Genomic DNA, 16,850 nt, shown 5'->3' on the forward strand with positions numbered 1-16,850 from the left:
GCAGAGAGAGTCAGAGAGGAGTCGAAGTTTTAAAGATTGAATGAGAAGAATCGGAAGATGCATTGGCTCATGAATAGACGGCCGCTGCTTCCAACAGAACCTGCACTCAATTTATAATCGTGAGAAAGAAGAAAGACCTGTAACTGATTTCCTTATGAATTTACAAGGCAGCGGGCAGCTGCTATTTCCAACAATGGTCAGCAACCTACTAAGAATATACATTTCTCACTTTCAACCCCCCACACATGGTCCATATAGGGACCGAAAATGGAAAGGAAAATCATGGGAAAAAAAAAAGAAATCAAAGAAAGAAAACCGAAAACACAATCAAAGCCCCAGATCTCTCCCTTGTTTACCAATGATTGCTTCCATAAGCCATTAACAAGAAATGGAAACCGGCTCCCATTAATTAACACGACCTCACAAGTCGATGTAAAGTCTGTTTATGTTAGTGAGCCAAGTCCTCGCTACCGACACCAACGCTTGACTTGTCAACTGTTTGCACATTGTGTTGCTCATATACTCTTGCTCTGTTCTCTGCCCACCATTGTTCTGCTTGTTTGTCACTAAACCGCTTTCGACTGCATTCAAAAATCACAAAGCACTTGAAATTTGTGGTACAAATTAAAGTGAGAAAAGAAGATTCATTTCAAGAACTCAATGAAGACAATAATCAATCCCGCTGAGCCAATGAAGTGAAAACAACTGTGTAATTGGGCTTCCAACAGCCCCACTACAATTGCATTTCTAGTATTGAACACAAAATAATCCCCAAAGTTGAGAAGGTACTTGCCAAAACAGAATTCCACATTGTAACCATAGAAAGGCAAGGACCGACAATTCATACCCAAATGACTATCCAGATATTTAGCAGGAACAAGAGCAAATATATTATTAGTGTCAGTCAGCCTTGTGTTCTCCAAACATGCCACAACAGCTATACTACAATAGTACAATCTTCTACTTCTACCGCTACTACTAGGATATGCATGATTTGAATGGTTTTTAACTCGGTGGAATTGACACACCTGAAGCGAACTCGCTTAAGATCCTTGCCACCACCTGGAAGAGAGGTAAGTGTTATATATACACCAGGCTCATCTTGCTCAACCCATTCACCATCATGACGAGATTCACCATCTTTTGTTCTGCTTCCATTTCGAACAGTTGCTTCTGATACGCGTTGTTTATTGTAGCCCGAACTGCGAGTATTGGCAGTGCTAGATCCATTAGTAAGTAACGGGCTGTTCGTTGTATTTGATTCAGGTTCTTGGAATATTTGACCATTCAATCGGTCAATAGAAAGATTGGAAACATCATGTGACGCAGGACTGGAACCGAAGGAAGTAAAGGAAGGTAATTTGACGTTCCAAGATGCTCCCACGGGAAGCCTTTCAGCCATGTCCTTTAACTATTCAAAGGAGAAAGTGATATGCATCATACAGTCAGATAGGACTCTTAATAAAATTAAGATTCATATAAAAAAATTCAGTCAGTTAGCAGATAAAGCAAATCCTTAAACCACTCAATCGACTTCTTCACCGCAACGGTACAATGCAGAACTTCCTTGACTGCTAAATATATTAGAAATCATATGAAGTGCACAGAAGTTAACGTGGTAATTTCAATGCATGCACTAAACGAGTTACTGTCCTTGTAAATGTTAAATGTCATCTTACTTGAGCAGTGAGTGACTTGATCACTTCCTTTGCCGCTTTGCATTTAGCAGTCTCTTCCCCTGCAATTGCTATTGCCTCTTTAAGTTGTTTAGTTGTTCTTTCAAGCTCAACTTCTTGAAGCTGGGCCTTGCGAGTGAGATTTTCAACCTAAGAGGCAAGGATTGGTGAAGCACAATGCATCATAAAGATGACAACACAAAAAATCTAATTGGGCCGTTGAAAAGAATACTTAAAGATTAAAAATTAGTTCTCAAAGTAACTCGTATTTTCGTTTGATATTCCAAAGATTAACTCGCCACAAAGTCAGGTTCCTATTTCTAAAACTGTCTCCCATTCTCAAAAGAAAAAAAAAATTAAAACAAAGGGCAAACTTGTTTGGGGATACGTTTTCCATTAACAGTTTTTTTTTTTTTTTTGTGAAAGGAGCTTCTAAAGCTCCTATTTCAAAAGCCGAAATTTATTATTTTGGGTGTTCAGATTTAATTTCGGAATAAAATGAACAAATGTTCTTGCTTAGAAAACAACAAAATATATTCTCCATCGTCAATATTTCCAGGAAAAAGAAAACCAAATAAAATGTCAATCAATGAATCAAACATATTTTAAGGCTATTAAAGACTGTAAATCAACATTTCGCCATGTATGATTGTCTACCCGTCAATAAGGAGAAAACATCAGGGTTCTCTCGCCAGGAACAAGAAAGTTTTGGAACACAATTACGTATACTTCGACAAGGATGTCAAGCAACCATTTTCAGAGCTAAACACAAATAGGTCATACAGGAACTTCACATTATCATCCTTAACTTTTGATACCTTCTACTATTAGAAACCCTCCCTCATTTAATTGCAAGTTTTCCTTGGGAAAAGAGGTCAAAAGCATGAAATAAGTGAGAACATTTAGACAGACTGGTGATGGAAGGGAAAAGGAGATCATGTACCTGCACTCTTAATTTAATGACCTCTTGGCTAAGGCTATCATTGGTCCTTTTTGCATCATCCACAACAATTTTGGGTGACATAAGTCCAGAAAGAGTCGGTGTCGGTGTAGTTGAACGTGGAGGACTAGGTCTTCTTGATATCGGTGATGTTGCTCGAGAAACAATTCTTGATCCAGGAACAGAAGCTGAGAAGAACTTCTTGGATGACCCAAATACTGGATTGAAAGATTTAGAAATCTTAAGTGCCCCCCACTGGGAGCCTCCATTCAGAACAGGTGAGACTCTGCTGCTATTAAATTCAAGTTTCTTGTTGCTCTTGGACCGGCTTTCCACTTGCTTCAAGGATTCCATTAATGAGAGCCTAGCAAGCTGTGAGTGAGATCTAGAATCTAGCTTCTCGTCCTTGTCAATGAACTCATTGGAACCCTGATTGATACCAGATTTTCTACTTGTATAAGACTGAGACAGAGACTCTGTTTCATTCGCTTTCTTTAGTTTATTGAAGCAAGTATCACAAACACGATAAGGTTTATTTGGATTTGGTGCCATTGAAGCCTTAAAAGACTTCTTGCTGCTGCATGAATGGCAAAAGACAAGTCCACAATTATAACAATTGTGACGTTTTCTTTTGAAATTGAAAGGCAGTTGGCAGCCAGAACATATTGACTGATCAACACCTGAGACCCATTTATGAAGGCAGATAGCTGCAGTAAAATTAGTTCCACATGCAATACTTTTGACTTGTTTATCTTTCAGGGCTTCTACCAATGTAGGGGAATTTCTGTCATCTGTGTCTCCGTGACCTAACCGACCATTTGCTCCTTTTCCCCATGTGTAGACCTCGGTTTTTGAAGTTAAGACTGCAACATGATAAGCACCACAAGCAATCTCCTCAATAAAACTCCTGGAAAGCTTCCCTTCAACACGAGTGGGGTGCTTCCCATCAGCTTGAGGATTTCCTAGCTGGCCATAAACAGGACTGCCCATCGTGTAGACATGGCCAGAGGTGGTAAGTGCAACTGTCAGACTATGTCCACAAGCAACTTGACAAAAGTTGGGTTCCACAAGGGCAGCAACACATGTAGGCACAAGTTTCGCTTCCTTGTCACCATGCCCAAGTCGACCTTTATCTCCATCTCCCCAAGTAAAAAGCTTCCCTGAGGAACAGTTGCTGGAACTTGAATTCCCAACCATGACCTCTATGACTGCAGAAGTGTGCCAAACACCACAAGCAGCCCGCACAACACGGAGCCCCTTAAGAGAATCCACTTCCCTCGGTATTGACACACTTTTCCGGTCTCCATGTCCCAGAGCACCAAATACTCCATCACCAAAAGTAAATAATTGCCCAGCAGATGTTACAACTGCTGTGTGCCACGGTCCACAAGAGATAGACGAGACATGTATGCCCTCCATGGGGCCATTAACTCTCCTAGGAACCCAGTGACTTACTTCGTTTCCATGACCTAGAAGACCATAATTATGTGTTCCATCTCCCCAGGTGTACAGATCACCAGAAAGTGTTACAGCGCATGTATGATACTCACCACATGCCACAAGCTCAATATTTGTATTAGTATTACAGAGGGTCTCAATAAGCTTTGGATGCATAGCATGAGAGTCTACACCATGTCCCAGCCTACCTCCTGATTCCTCCCCCCAAGAGAAAATTTCTCCTTGTTTGGTTACTAAGGCTGCATGTCGACCACCGCAAGCAATGTTCTGAACATCAAGTACAACTGCAGATTCTAAGGCTTTGGGCAGCAAAGAATCCATTTTGTCACTGGAACAGCTTCCAATTCTATGAGGTCCACCGCCTAGAACACCATCGCCAGTGCCTTCCCCCCAAAGGAAAACATCCCCCAGGGCATCACCATCATTGTGGCCAGAACCTTGGCTTGACGAGCTAACAGCGCTTGATAGGCTCACCCTAAAAGCATCCATCACCATTGCCTTCATGTTACCATGTACACTATCTGAGCCTCCAGAAGACAACGAATGGACTGAAACAGTAGCAGAATCTGATGGAAAGAAACCTTTTGGAGGAGCAGAATACAAGATCACATTGGAAAATGCCTTGTCTAGACCATTCTTGGGGGGACTGTCATACGGACTATGAAGGCGCAGGTGATCACCACTGTCCTGGATTGAAGTATAGGAAAGCAGTCCCTTAATTTAGATATTCACCTAATGTAAAGTTAATATTTATACAACTGCAATTGCTGTCTACCATATACTCATACTGTTGTACAAATTATAATTGAATGAGATAATTATACCTTCTGCAAGCTCCCATTGCTGCCAAATGGAGAATTCAAAGGAGAGTTTCTCTGGGTGTAAGTTCTAGGATTATTTGCTTCAGATGGAATACCGTCACTCCTTGATTCTGTTCTCCATTTCCGGTGATGACTCCGGGAAATCAATGCCTTTAGACCAGTAAACCAAACCTCAGCTTCGTCTTTATCCTTGCAGATCTAGTGAACAAGGAAAAGATCTCCAGGTTGATATCATTTAACAGATACAGAGTTAAACACACCACTACATATGATACAGATGGAATGGGATGCAAGGATGATTCCCCCATATCATATGTTGATTACAACAATGAAGAAAGTGAATGGCTACAGCCAAGGGAAGTCTTACCAAATCCAGTGACCTGTCATTATATATAAGAGAAAATGACTGGTACTCCTTTTCAGGCCGTGGATACCTTTGAAAGATTGGCTGAAAAAGATTAGCCATGTTTAATTAGACATAAAGCAAACAATAACGAATTTTTTTAATGGACATTATGGAAACAAAAATTATACAATAAAGTCAGTGCAGAATCAAAATGCAGAAGCTGAATGGTCGACATAGAGTAGTAGCAACATGCAGACCCAAATCTCGCCCCCTTGCTTCCAGAAATTTAAAAAAAGAAAAGAGAAAGCCATAGGAAAAGGCACTCCAAAAGGTACAGTTATCATTTACAGTGCTGCTATGGGTGATTCAACAGGAGAAGACCTTGACAGCTAAAATGCAGTAAGCAAGCAGAACTTTTGCATGATGAATAATATCGGACCATTATATGGAGCAGTATGGTTTAGAGAAGCTGTGGCAGGTTCTCAATAGAAGATAGAAAAGGAAATTAGAGGAAATCATATCTCATAATTTCACAAGCCATAAACATGAAACTGCATTCTCGAAAAGAACTTAGAGAAGATCGAATGAATCACATTAGTTTCACAAAACTACTACAAGTTGCAGAGACGTTATTGTGAATTGTGGTAAAATAGCTACATAAATATATTAACTTGACGGAGATACACTTACCGTGCGCTGCCCAGATATGATTCTGGACACATTGCTTAGTCTAAGATGTTTCTCCTCGTTCCCCAAAAGCCATATCAAAACTGACTCATCCTGAAAGCAATGACACATTCCACATTTAGAATTTCTAGGAAGAATCTACAATTGCAATCTGTATTACACTAAAGGAAACCATCAAGATAACATGTATTAGTGGCCAAAGCTAGACCACTCCTAAATATTGAAGCAAGAAAAATTGCAAGGAATAAAGAGCCACAGAGCAATTGCAGCCTGAGCTTGCAAATCTTGATGGTGCTAAAATATGTTAGTGCATGAAGCCATCCAACCATGTAACTATATTATCCATCACACATCGTACTGGGAGTGGGCGGGGTCAGGTACAGACATAATATACACAAACCTTACTCCCACAAAATATGTGTAGAGGCCTCTTGTGCACAGGGCTCCCACAGTGGGCGGGGTCGAGGACATGCAGGATTTACGCATACCTTACCCCCCCCCCCACCCCCACCCCCACATAACATGTGGAGAGAATGTTTGCAATTCCTGTGACCTCTAGGTTGCACCCTTGCAACTCTATCATTGGACCACATGCTCGCATGTAAGATGACTTGAATTAGATTTAATTAAAACACACCCTTCAAGCCAGCAATTATAATTCTTGGATCGACAAATACATGGCCACAAATATCAAGAATTTTGTTTGGTCTAACATAGAGCAATTATACCATGCATTTTGTTTCTGTCTCTGAGTTTAAAGTCACAACTAACATTAGCATAAGGATGGTTAATGCTACAACCATAGTATTACATGCAAAACACATAATACATATGTATAACTCATCTAATTTTGGCATCCGGATGGTATAACTTATCTACCACTAATATCCCTGATGTCCTCATATATCTAAGAGAATATAGGATCAATGACATTCATAAAGGTTATGAATTATCACAGCAGACAGAGACAAATATCTTCCGTCGCAGCTCCTGTTAACGTAATTAAAAGGTTATAGTAAGAACAATAAGAAAATACTGGGGGTAAACTTACATTTGAAAGCCGAAAGGGACAAAACTTGGGCTTTCCCCTTCTTCCATACTTGAGCAAGTATGCACCTTTTTTGAGAGCAGTAACAGCCTGTTGTAGAAATCATTCAAAAACCTAACTTGAGGATACTCAACATACTTGCAGATGGACTTAAAATTATAGATTACAAATTAAATTAAGAATATCATAACAATCATAGAGCTGAAGATTAAGTAAATACTGAAATAATCAAGGAAAATAATGAAAGGTTGTAGGTATTCTAGAGAAAGAATGGTTGGGATAAAAAGGGTGGAAGGGAAAATCCGTTAAATGCATATCAGCATGTCTTATACCAACAATCATAAAGCAACTATAGCAATATTCTGAAACAAATTGACGAAAAAGGTCCTATACAAGACGATTTTCACATCCAAACTATCCTAGATGATTTTCTCATCTTATCCTCAATCGGAGCTACCTCTATTTTAGGGTGAATACCTAATCTCCTATCTCATATTTACTCGTGTTGCTGCATACCCACGACAACATTCTCATCTCTAATACATTCATCTTCATTTTCTAAATGGAAATACATTCATCCTTTTTATCGTGGTTATGTGTTTGGCAAAAAAGAATTATCTTCTCTTTTGAGAGTAATTAAAAAAAGGAATGTGAAACCGTGACTAAACTAGGCCTCTTTGGGATGGAGTGGAAGAAAAGAGGAGATTCTTGAACAAGTAAAAGGAACATGACATCACTTAATAACCCTACATTCCATGCTAGACATCACGGCAAGACTTCTAATAATTCTATAGAATTTAAATATTATTTGCAGGGGTATTCTTTGGTTTCATGAGACAACAAATGCATTCGTCCACTACATACAACTAGCTTCAACAGTATGGGAAACATCTTCTCTGGTTTCTCTTCACTTTGAATTATTGACCCAAGATATGCCAATTTCCAAATCCAACTCATTGGTATCTCTTTCCTATCCTCAACTCTTCTCCTGGCTTTGATTAAATGACATAATATATATTATCTAAAGCCTGTATTTCAAACTCAGTCTCATTCACTAAGACTATGTCTTCGGCAAATAACATACATTATGATACTTCCTCCAAGATAGATTTTGTAAGCTTGTACATGACTATAGAAAATCAGCATGTGCTCAATGCCAATTCTTGATGTAAACATGATATGATGAGAAATCCTCTTATAGATTGCTTCCTGTTCCACCCTCTCTGTGTGAGTGTGTGACCACACTTGTCAAGATGATCGGGACTTCTTTCTTCTCCAGAACCTATCTTATCACAAGCCTGAGAACCAACACTTGTAACTAGATATTATTTAACACTGCTACAATCTACAAATATGAATGGCATGGTACACTGATATATGGTCAACCGTGCTTTAGCTAATTCTGAAATTGAAATTCAACTGCATCCAGCATTTTCATCCATCACAACCTAATGAATTATTCAATCAACGAAAACCACCACTTAATTACTCCGAACCTATGAATAATGTGCTCGTTATGTATGGGAAGACATCTACTCATCAAGCAGCAAGAGAGTTCAATAAACACGCTAAAAAGTGTAGAAAGAATGAATCGACAAGCGAAAAACACTTAAAACACCTGCTCAGTATCCCTTTCAACGGCACCAGACCTGCTAAGATCCGAAGCCATCCCGTTGGTCCGCGACATCTAGAATAAGAGAATAAAAAACAGACTCTCCCTCAGATGGAATAATCCAAGAACTAGCAATGTTTTGGCTCACCCGTTCTCATAACCAAACCCTTCCATTCACCTTACGAACCCTAAATCCACCCCAATAACTCGCTCCGAACCGCCACAGAAACCGAACACCACCATCACTTCCAACTCCAACACCTCAGTCTCCGCTTCTTCAAATCAAAGAACTAAATTCAAAGCTCATGAAATAAAACCCTCTGAGCTTTGAAACGGAAACAACAGAAATCAGGCTAACAAATAAACTTCAAAAGTATTTGAGATGATTGCCAACTCGAGGAGATGTACAGTATTGGAGAGAACCGATGGCGAGAAAGTGAGGCAAAATTGCGTGATCTGATCAGCAGTGTTGATATTTTTGGCAGAGTAGAAAGTAGTGGAAGCGCACAAACACCGACACGGTGTGTATAGTATACGAGTTGTCTCTCTCTCTCTGTCTGCCGATGGAGATGAGAAGAGAGAGAAAGGAAAGGGAATTTTCGTGTATATGGTGAGTTGACAGTCGCTTTTTCGCAGCAGGAAACAACACTGATCATCACTAGCTGCTGCTTCTTTTTGTTGACATCGTTTGTCCGGCTAAAGTGGAAAAACGGGAGAGACGTTTTTTAAAAAATATATATAGAAATTCAAAAAAATATATATATATATATATATATATATATTGCTTTTATTTTTATTTTTTTTGTCCACCAGAGCGTTCCTTAAGACCGGCAAGACGGATGGTCGCCTAGGCCCCCAAATCCTTTGAATCCAATATTTTTGAAAAAAAATGAAATTATTAGTAGCATAGTAGTCATAAGAAATATTAAATGGATAACTATATTGTCTATTGAAAGTGATTTAATAGAAAAAATTGATTACACCAACATAATTAGTGATTTTGTATCTAAAAATGCTACAATATGTCATATTTAAGTAATATATACTATATTTAAATTTTTTAAGATGCCCCTTATTTGAAGTTTGTCCAGGACCTTGAAAGACTCGGGTACGCCACTGTTGCCAGCAACTAGAAGTCGTTGAAATGTATACACATCACATTCATTATAATTCAGAGATCACTGAGATTTTAATTATGGGAGCATCTATCTTTTTCCATTTGTGATTGAACCAAGAAAATAGCTTCTAATGTACTTTCTTCTTCTTTTTTTTCCAATATTTATCTTTTACAAAATCAAATCCATTGACAATAATTAATATCTCTATTTTTTCCAATTTTGTGTGGAAAGTTAAAGATAATCGATAGTTGGTGACGAAATTATCTTATGAAGTTTTGTTCAACTAACTACCCATTATCAACCATCTTATCATTAGCGAAAGTAATGAATTTATGCATGTGTAGTTTGATCCTTTTTAACAAGAACCACCCTTTTTTTTAATATTATGACCTTACTGATTAGGGCCAATACGATAAGATAAGATGCATGCACTGTAAAGAAAGAAAAAAGTAGTGAGCATTAGCCACACAAAATCTAGCATTTCTGGTCCCCTCTTCGTTGCCTTTTGAGAAAAATTGACATCGGCTGCGAGCATTTTCTAGGTTTGTGTGATCTGGATATAGCACTGCCCCCCAATGATGGATCCATTCACTAGGGGCACAACGCAGCGGGGCCAACCCCCAAGTGAAATCATACAAATCCACCTCTATGCCATTGGCACCAAAATGGAGTTCTAGCTTGAGTCGGGCACGACCCTTAAAAAACGTTTGGGCTGGACTCATTCAGAAACGATCCAACATTCCAACCATTGAGGATTGGGTCTTATACGTAAATGGGCTTTTTGCCAAAGTTCTTAATTGGGCCTATGGGCCCTTATGTAGGCTGAGCTTCTGACAATTGGGCTTCTGTCCCGGGATATGAAATTGTTCGGTATACTTGTTTTCCATACTCTATTTTTTTGCTAAAAACATAAAAGAACACGACTGGTTGCTCATTTTAGAAAATACGGGAAACAATAAAATAACAAAAATAAAACGAAAAGTTTTTATTACTATAAACACATTTAAGATCACTTCACAAGCATCATTCATCAAAAAAAGAAAATGTATGTTTCTCCCACAAAGCACATAAAACTAGAAGAAAATAGTTCAGCAATAAATTAAATTGTAAATAGCTGAAGATGAAGAAAGTCCTGCAGCATGACACATTTTCATATCTTGATCAGCTATTGCTAAATAGTTGTACTACCAATCAGCCATGGCTGATGACATAAACATATAAACCAGAAATGAAAGTTCTTATTTTGGAAAGAATAAAGAAAGATTCTTCAACCACATGAGATGCAAAGGTCCAAACTACTTGCCAAAACAAACTAATGAAGTTTTTGATTCCCAGTACTAGTTTTCCTACCTCGGTTGTGAATAAGTCCTCACCATTCCTGTGTTGTGGAATTCTACATTCGCCTGTACAATCTCGCATGTATGGAACTTGTACTTTCTGCAATTCATTAACCAGCACATAGTTGATCTGAGGAAATGCTGGTTTATGTGGTTAGATAATAATTGAAGCTTGAGGGGTTCTCCATGGCAGATCTAGATGATATAAAATGCAGTCAGAAATGGTAAAAGGGACATATGATGCCAACCAAAATATTTGGGAAGCATTCGGAAAGTGAAAAATTAAATTAAGATATGCCATCGACAATGTGAATATTTATCGACAACTCACCTTGCCAAATCAATAGTTTGATGTTTTTGCCGCATTATCTTTGTGTGGAAACTTAGCTTCAACTTGTTGTCCAACCTGCAACCAAAACATCAAGAAATATGCATTCATGTATGCATGCACATGCTAATGTGAGTGTGCTAATATAATGTTTCCAGAAATTCGCAAAAGCATCAAACTTACTTTCATTTCATTTTCCGGATTCATTTTTCGAATAAATGGATTACGATACTTTTTCACTGTCTTCCTCTCTACATAAAGCTTCTCCTCCTGCAAAGAGACACTTTACATACTATAGAGCTACACATTGTGAGTTTTTGCAAAGTTAAGTACATTAGACAGAAGTGTCTGGTAATATGAACCTTCATCGTCCTTGTAGGTAGTCCTCTACCCTCTGTACTGAGGAAATTACGTCCCCCAAGTTTCATATTTGAAGGTATTGACAAAGATTCATCCCTTTGGACCACCTTAGGGCCGACAATATTGTAGTCATGAAACCATGGTGCTGTTTGCTCACTTTTTAGTTTGTCGTAGTGGAGATGAAGATGGTTAGGAGCAGAGTCTGATCTCATCCCTTCGAGATCATACTCAGAGTTTGCCCTATTGTTGCTGCTACTACTATAAAGGGACATTTCTCTAGCAGAATCTTCATACATGTCCACAGAAGTATTATGACCAGAGATAGAATTGGAATAGCTGTAAGAACTAGGATTTTGTTTGAATAGGCGGTGCGATTTTACAACCTACAAAAATAAGTTCATATATGAGATTGCAGGTTTCTCTAAATAGATTAAGGAGTGTTGAGGGTCCTGAAATATATTGATATAAAGTGAACAGCTGGGATTTCACCAAATCTGCCAAAAATATTGAACGGAGAGCATGAAAAAGTCAACTTACGGTGCCAAGACTAGGGCGTCTCTGAAATCCTACAACATCTTTGGAATGAACATGAACAGGATCCCTATCAAAGAAAGGTCCTGCATATGCATTCAGCAATAAATATCGAAACTACAGAACTCCGTCCAGAAAAAAATAAAATTAAAGCCACGTCTAAGAAAACTAAACAGATGTGCTTCCAAAAAACCATGAAAATGTAAAAATCAAAAAGAAAGCAGCAGCTGCCAAAAGTAAATCCATGTTTAGCCGACATTTTATTAAGCTTCGATTGTGGCAGTTATATTCAATCACTCATCAAATAACTAATTTCAATGTGTGAGTAAGCGTGCAGTTGCTCCTTCAAACTAAGAATAGAAAACCAACAAATGTTTTACATAATTTAAAAAGAAAGTGAACTAAGTCAACCGAGATTAATTATTAGGCAAACCAGTTTAGCACTAGTTAACTAAAAAAAGTTGCCAACACATCAAATTTTTTCTTACCATGGATTAGTTCCATACAATGGAGCTCAAATGCACCTGGAGGAAGTGGCTGGAAATCCACACCAAGTGGTGGACCGTCCTCTCTATAATGCCTCCCCATTCGCCTCATAACATCAATTATTGCAGCATTGTCAAGTTTACTCATTACTTTCAAATATCCAGACGGCTTATATCCTTTGGCTTCCTTGAGATTTTTCTCCGTGACTGCTACTTTCTGCTTCTGATATCCAGAAGTTTCCCTGTCATACATGTATCTGCGTCGAGAAGAAAACATGTATTGCGAGGATGCACTTTCAGATGATGTAGTATCTGCAGCAATAGCTTTTCCAGAATAATGACAAGTGCATTTGTATATGTCGTTAGCAATTGGACAATCATGGTTGAAGAGACTTTCAGCTTCCTTTGGATCAATGCTCCTACAATCTCCTTGTTTAGTGCTGCCAAGTGAATCTTGCTGCATTCCACTTCCACGATCTTGTCCAGTTGAATGATCTTGTCGTCTATTAGCATATGCATCATCGCCCAATCTTCGATCTTTCGATCTTCTATGGCAAAACCGACCAGATACCTGCTTTTGTGTCAATCCGATCTGTTGTGAAAGCCATGATGTCATTTCTTCTTCAGGATATTTGTGCTCTGGAAGAGTGACATTTTTTACTTCAAAAATATAATGAATGAGGTCAACTGAAAAATTTACGATGATAAGGCAACAGAAATGATAATACCATTATAACACTTCTCCAAAGCCATGACTTGGGCTGGTGTCTTGAGCGTTCTTTTCTTATTATTTTTCTTCGGAGAAATTTCTGTCTCTTCAGAATGTGAGTCACTTGAATCTAACATTAACAACATAGAAGTCAAACAATAATAGCAATTGATAAATTAATCATGAATTCGGCATCTATGGCAGGCTTCATAATTCATATCACCATGTTACCATCTAGGAGAGCTGGCTTAAATAATAGCAGCCAAAAACTAAATATATACACACTATTCAAGCTATCGCATACGAAACGTGCTTCGTGAAATAGCCAAATCTAGGAAACATGTAGAAAATTTAGAAAAAGGAAAGTAGCTTAATTCAAGAAGTCAGCTGAACAAATCAATTCTCATCAAGAATGTTCTTGTAGGTTACTAAGGTCTAAGGTTCAATTACTCAAATGCACAAGGCGCCTGTGGAGGAGGCAAGATTAGGAAAGGATAAGACGTATGACTTACCCCCATATTGCAGTGAATCATTGCCAGGATTTGAACCTGTGAACTATAGGCAATAGTGAAGTAAATTGACCATTTGGTCACATGTTAGGCCTCATTGTTCATCTAGGTTATACGAGCATATTTCCTGTAAGATTACATGACTCTACCTCCATCCGGCAGCTAGAAATGATGGATAGAAGATAGCAAAAATGGCAATAGATGAAAGATGATAACACTAATCCATTGATGCATTTAGTAGGAGGGGCTGGCTAGTAACCATCAGGATATTTGCCTTCACCGTTTTAGCTGGATGGAGAAATTGAAGTGATAAATAAGTAACCGTTTTAGTGCTATGGTCTTTTAGATGGGGTAAATGCGTTTAATAAGTACGCGAAGAAAATGCAGAAGTGGTTGGTAAAAGGTGCATTACCAACCATCTTGCCCGCACTTTCCATCATCTTTTTTCTCTGATTTGGCTGCAAAGAAACAGAAGCAGATAGAAGATTTTCCATTCTTTGCATTATTCCACTTAGGAAACCGGAGGAAAAATGCAACCCACCCAACATTTTCCATTTACCCACATCCTGTATACTGTATAGAGTAACATTATTAATACTACTTAGTACCAACAAAAACTTTCTCCAGGTAAACACATTACAGTATAAAAGATACTCCAAAAACAGTTAATCCTAATAAACATTTGTTTTCCAATTGCTAAAAGCACATGACACTATCATATGCTAGAAGAAGACCATAAAGCTTCAATTCAGAAACCAGGGAGAGTGCTGAACTGAACCATTAACTATCTCTTTGGTGACCTCCAATTGAACTGGCCAACAGCAAGCAGTTTATTATAGACATACTTGATCACATTAGGAAGCCTTAAGCAAAATCTCCATTACAATGATATTCGCCAAACCCCTATATCCATACACACCTAAAGATAACCAATGAAGACACTTCTTACATAGTTACATGCAATCGAGATTCGAGTATCCATTCTGCATCTCCTAAATGAAACAACAGACTGAAACTTTAGTTTTTTTCCAAGAGTTCATGCTTGTTTTCAATATGGAAGCCTTGCAAAGATAAGGGGTACCTTCAACCTAATGACGGCAAAGCAACAGATAATCCTCTCACTAAAAAGCGGCAAGCGATTATATCATAAATGGCATAGACCAAGATTGCAGTTGAAGTACTAAGGCCACAAATGAGAGTGAAGTTACCTGTAAAACTAAATCTTAATTTATTTTCTTGAATTTTCACATAAATGTAAGCATCTTGCTTCTTTTTTATTCAGTCCTGTATATTCAAGAGAGGCTACCAGTCATCTGACTCTCAGGAAACCATATTTGGCTTATAAAAAAAACATATAAATGTCCACAAATAGCCACCCCGGTTCACTTATGTAGTTAAATACGTCCCTTGATCTTGTACTCATAGCATATAGGAAATACTTATAGGCCTATTGGTGAAACTACACACCATCCAGGGGTCAAAGGCCCAAACCACGGAAACTCTCTCCAAAATGTGGGGATAAGTCTGCAACACCTGCCCGCCCAGTCTCCACCTCCGCTACAGGAGCCTTAAGCACCATGTGTTGCTTTACCATAAACGGCAATATATGTAACATTATTTCTTACTTTAAGTTATGCTTACTATATAAAACAAGCATTCAAATAGTTAATTAATAAAAGCTTTTATTCCGTCTCATGAATGCAGATGATGAAAATCCTAATAGATACTGCTTTTGTAGATCATCCAAACTACGATGCCCAATATGTCATAGTGAAGGTTAAAGTTCTTTAGAGGTGATAAACTACTCAACCAACATTTATGTGCAGGCCACATGCTCATCTTGCCATACCATACTTACTTAAAATCTTTTTTTCCCTGGCAACGGTGTAAAGAAATAAGCTAAACACTGCAAATTGCCAAACACATTTTCCAGGATCCATGATAACAAAACCGTGACAATCTACACAAAAATATCCACTGCAAAAGCCTAACAGAAACCAAAAAGGGATAGAATCCATTTACATTGAAGTTGAACAACAGCCTTTAAACAGTACAGGGGAATGATTACCAGAAAATAGAGAATGGGAGTAGAAGTAAAATATGTGATGTAAACAAGAATAAAAACAATGTAACAGCAAACAAACATCATAAATATCAGCATGAACAAAGATCTTGACTCAACTGTTGGATTCTATTACTAATATAATGAACAAGAAAAACTGAATATTAACAAGAAATCCTAAGTTCGCCCAGGTTTCTCTACAAAAGTTCATCCGGGTGTACCAGCGCCAAAATCCCTTACTCACAATTTCAACTATCACTGGCAGACAGAAAGAGGCAGCAACACTTTTCAATGCACCCAAAATAGCTTAAATTAAAAAAACCCATTTCCATGAAGTGATCAAAGATCAAGAAAAAAATGGTAGAATTATACCTTCCATGGTCTTTGATTTCCAGGCAATCCTCTCTCTCTCACTGTGAATTACTGTATTTTTTGGTTCAAAAAGAGGAACTCGTTTAAGCATAAGCACGAAGAGAAGAAAATGCAAAATGGGTTTGTCGTCTCTGTGCTGCATGAACCTGAATGCAATCACTGCAAACATAGAAATCGTAATCAGATATGGCAGATAATTGGAGGGATTAGGAAGTTGGAACTTAAAAAGGAAGGAGCGAGTTGTTTTTGTCTTGCCCTTTTTTTAAAAATATTTACATTCATTCGCTTATTTCCTACAATTAACCTGTTGGACCTTCTTTTTTTAATATTTCCTGTTTCGGCCCCTTTAGTTCATGCTCATAAATCTCACCGTTAATTCCTTTTCCAAAATCAGCATATCAGAAATTATGTGTGACTTAATTTAATATAGTAATTTAATTAAATTTAGTTT

General features: G+C 38.1%; 2 protein-coding genes across 8 annotated transcripts; both read right to left on the minus strand.

Annotated features, from left to right (window-relative positions):
• Positions 1–127: 127 nt before the first annotated feature.
• LOC119990821 (PH, RCC1 and FYVE domains-containing protein 1-like) lies at positions 128–9,276 on the minus strand. Of its 4 annotated transcripts, none has more exons than XM_038836942.1 (10): positions 8,737–9,276; positions 8,595–8,625; positions 6,980–7,066; positions 5,932–6,021; positions 5,263–5,343; positions 4,899–5,093; positions 2,620–4,761; positions 1,680–1,826; positions 1,029–1,411; positions 128–581 (listed from the first exon to the last, which is right to left on the minus strand). In XM_038836942.1, exons 1-10 carry the CDS (start codon positions 8,760–8,762, stop codon positions 449–451), a joined length of 3,315 nt encoding a protein of 1,104 aa, XP_038692870.1. In that variant the 5' UTR covers positions 8,763–9,276; the 3' UTR covers positions 128–448. The 4 variants fall into 4 exon arrangements, with proteins under 4 accessions (XP_038692870.1, XP_038692869.1, XP_038692868.1 ...); XM_038836941.1 differs by having other exon boundaries at positions 8,595–8,628; XM_038836940.1 differs by having other exon boundaries at positions 8,595–9,276.
• Positions 9,277–10,764: 1,488 nt separating this feature from the next.
• On the minus strand, positions 10,765–16,640 carry LOC119990951. Of its 4 annotated transcripts, none has more exons than XR_005466110.1 (8): positions 16,400–16,640; positions 13,476–13,586; positions 12,751–13,386; positions 12,269–12,348; positions 11,734–12,114; positions 11,555–11,663; positions 11,375–11,449; positions 10,765–11,143 (listed from the first exon to the last, which is right to left on the minus strand). XR_005466110.1 is itself a non-coding variant. In XM_038837097.1 (8 exons), the coding sequence occupies exons 1-7, from the start codon at positions 16,566–16,568 to the stop codon at positions 11,384–11,386; spliced, it is 1,530 nt and encodes a 509-aa protein (XP_038693025.1). In that variant the 5' UTR covers positions 16,569–16,640; the 3' UTR covers positions 10,765–11,143; positions 11,375–11,383. The 4 variants fall into 4 exon arrangements, 2 of the variants coding, with proteins under 2 accessions (XP_038693025.1, XP_038693024.1); XR_005466109.1 differs by having other exon boundaries at positions 10,765–11,238; XM_038837097.1 differs by having other exon boundaries at positions 11,555–11,641.
• Between the last annotated feature and the right edge of the window lie 210 nt (positions 16,641–16,850).

This window comes from Tripterygium wilfordii, chromosome 22, assembly GCF_013401445.1.
Source record: "Tripterygium wilfordii isolate XIE 37 chromosome 22, ASM1340144v1, whole genome shotgun sequence".
In the NCBI taxonomy this organism is placed as follows: Eukaryota; Viridiplantae; Streptophyta; class Magnoliopsida; order Celastrales; family Celastraceae; genus Tripterygium; species Tripterygium wilfordii.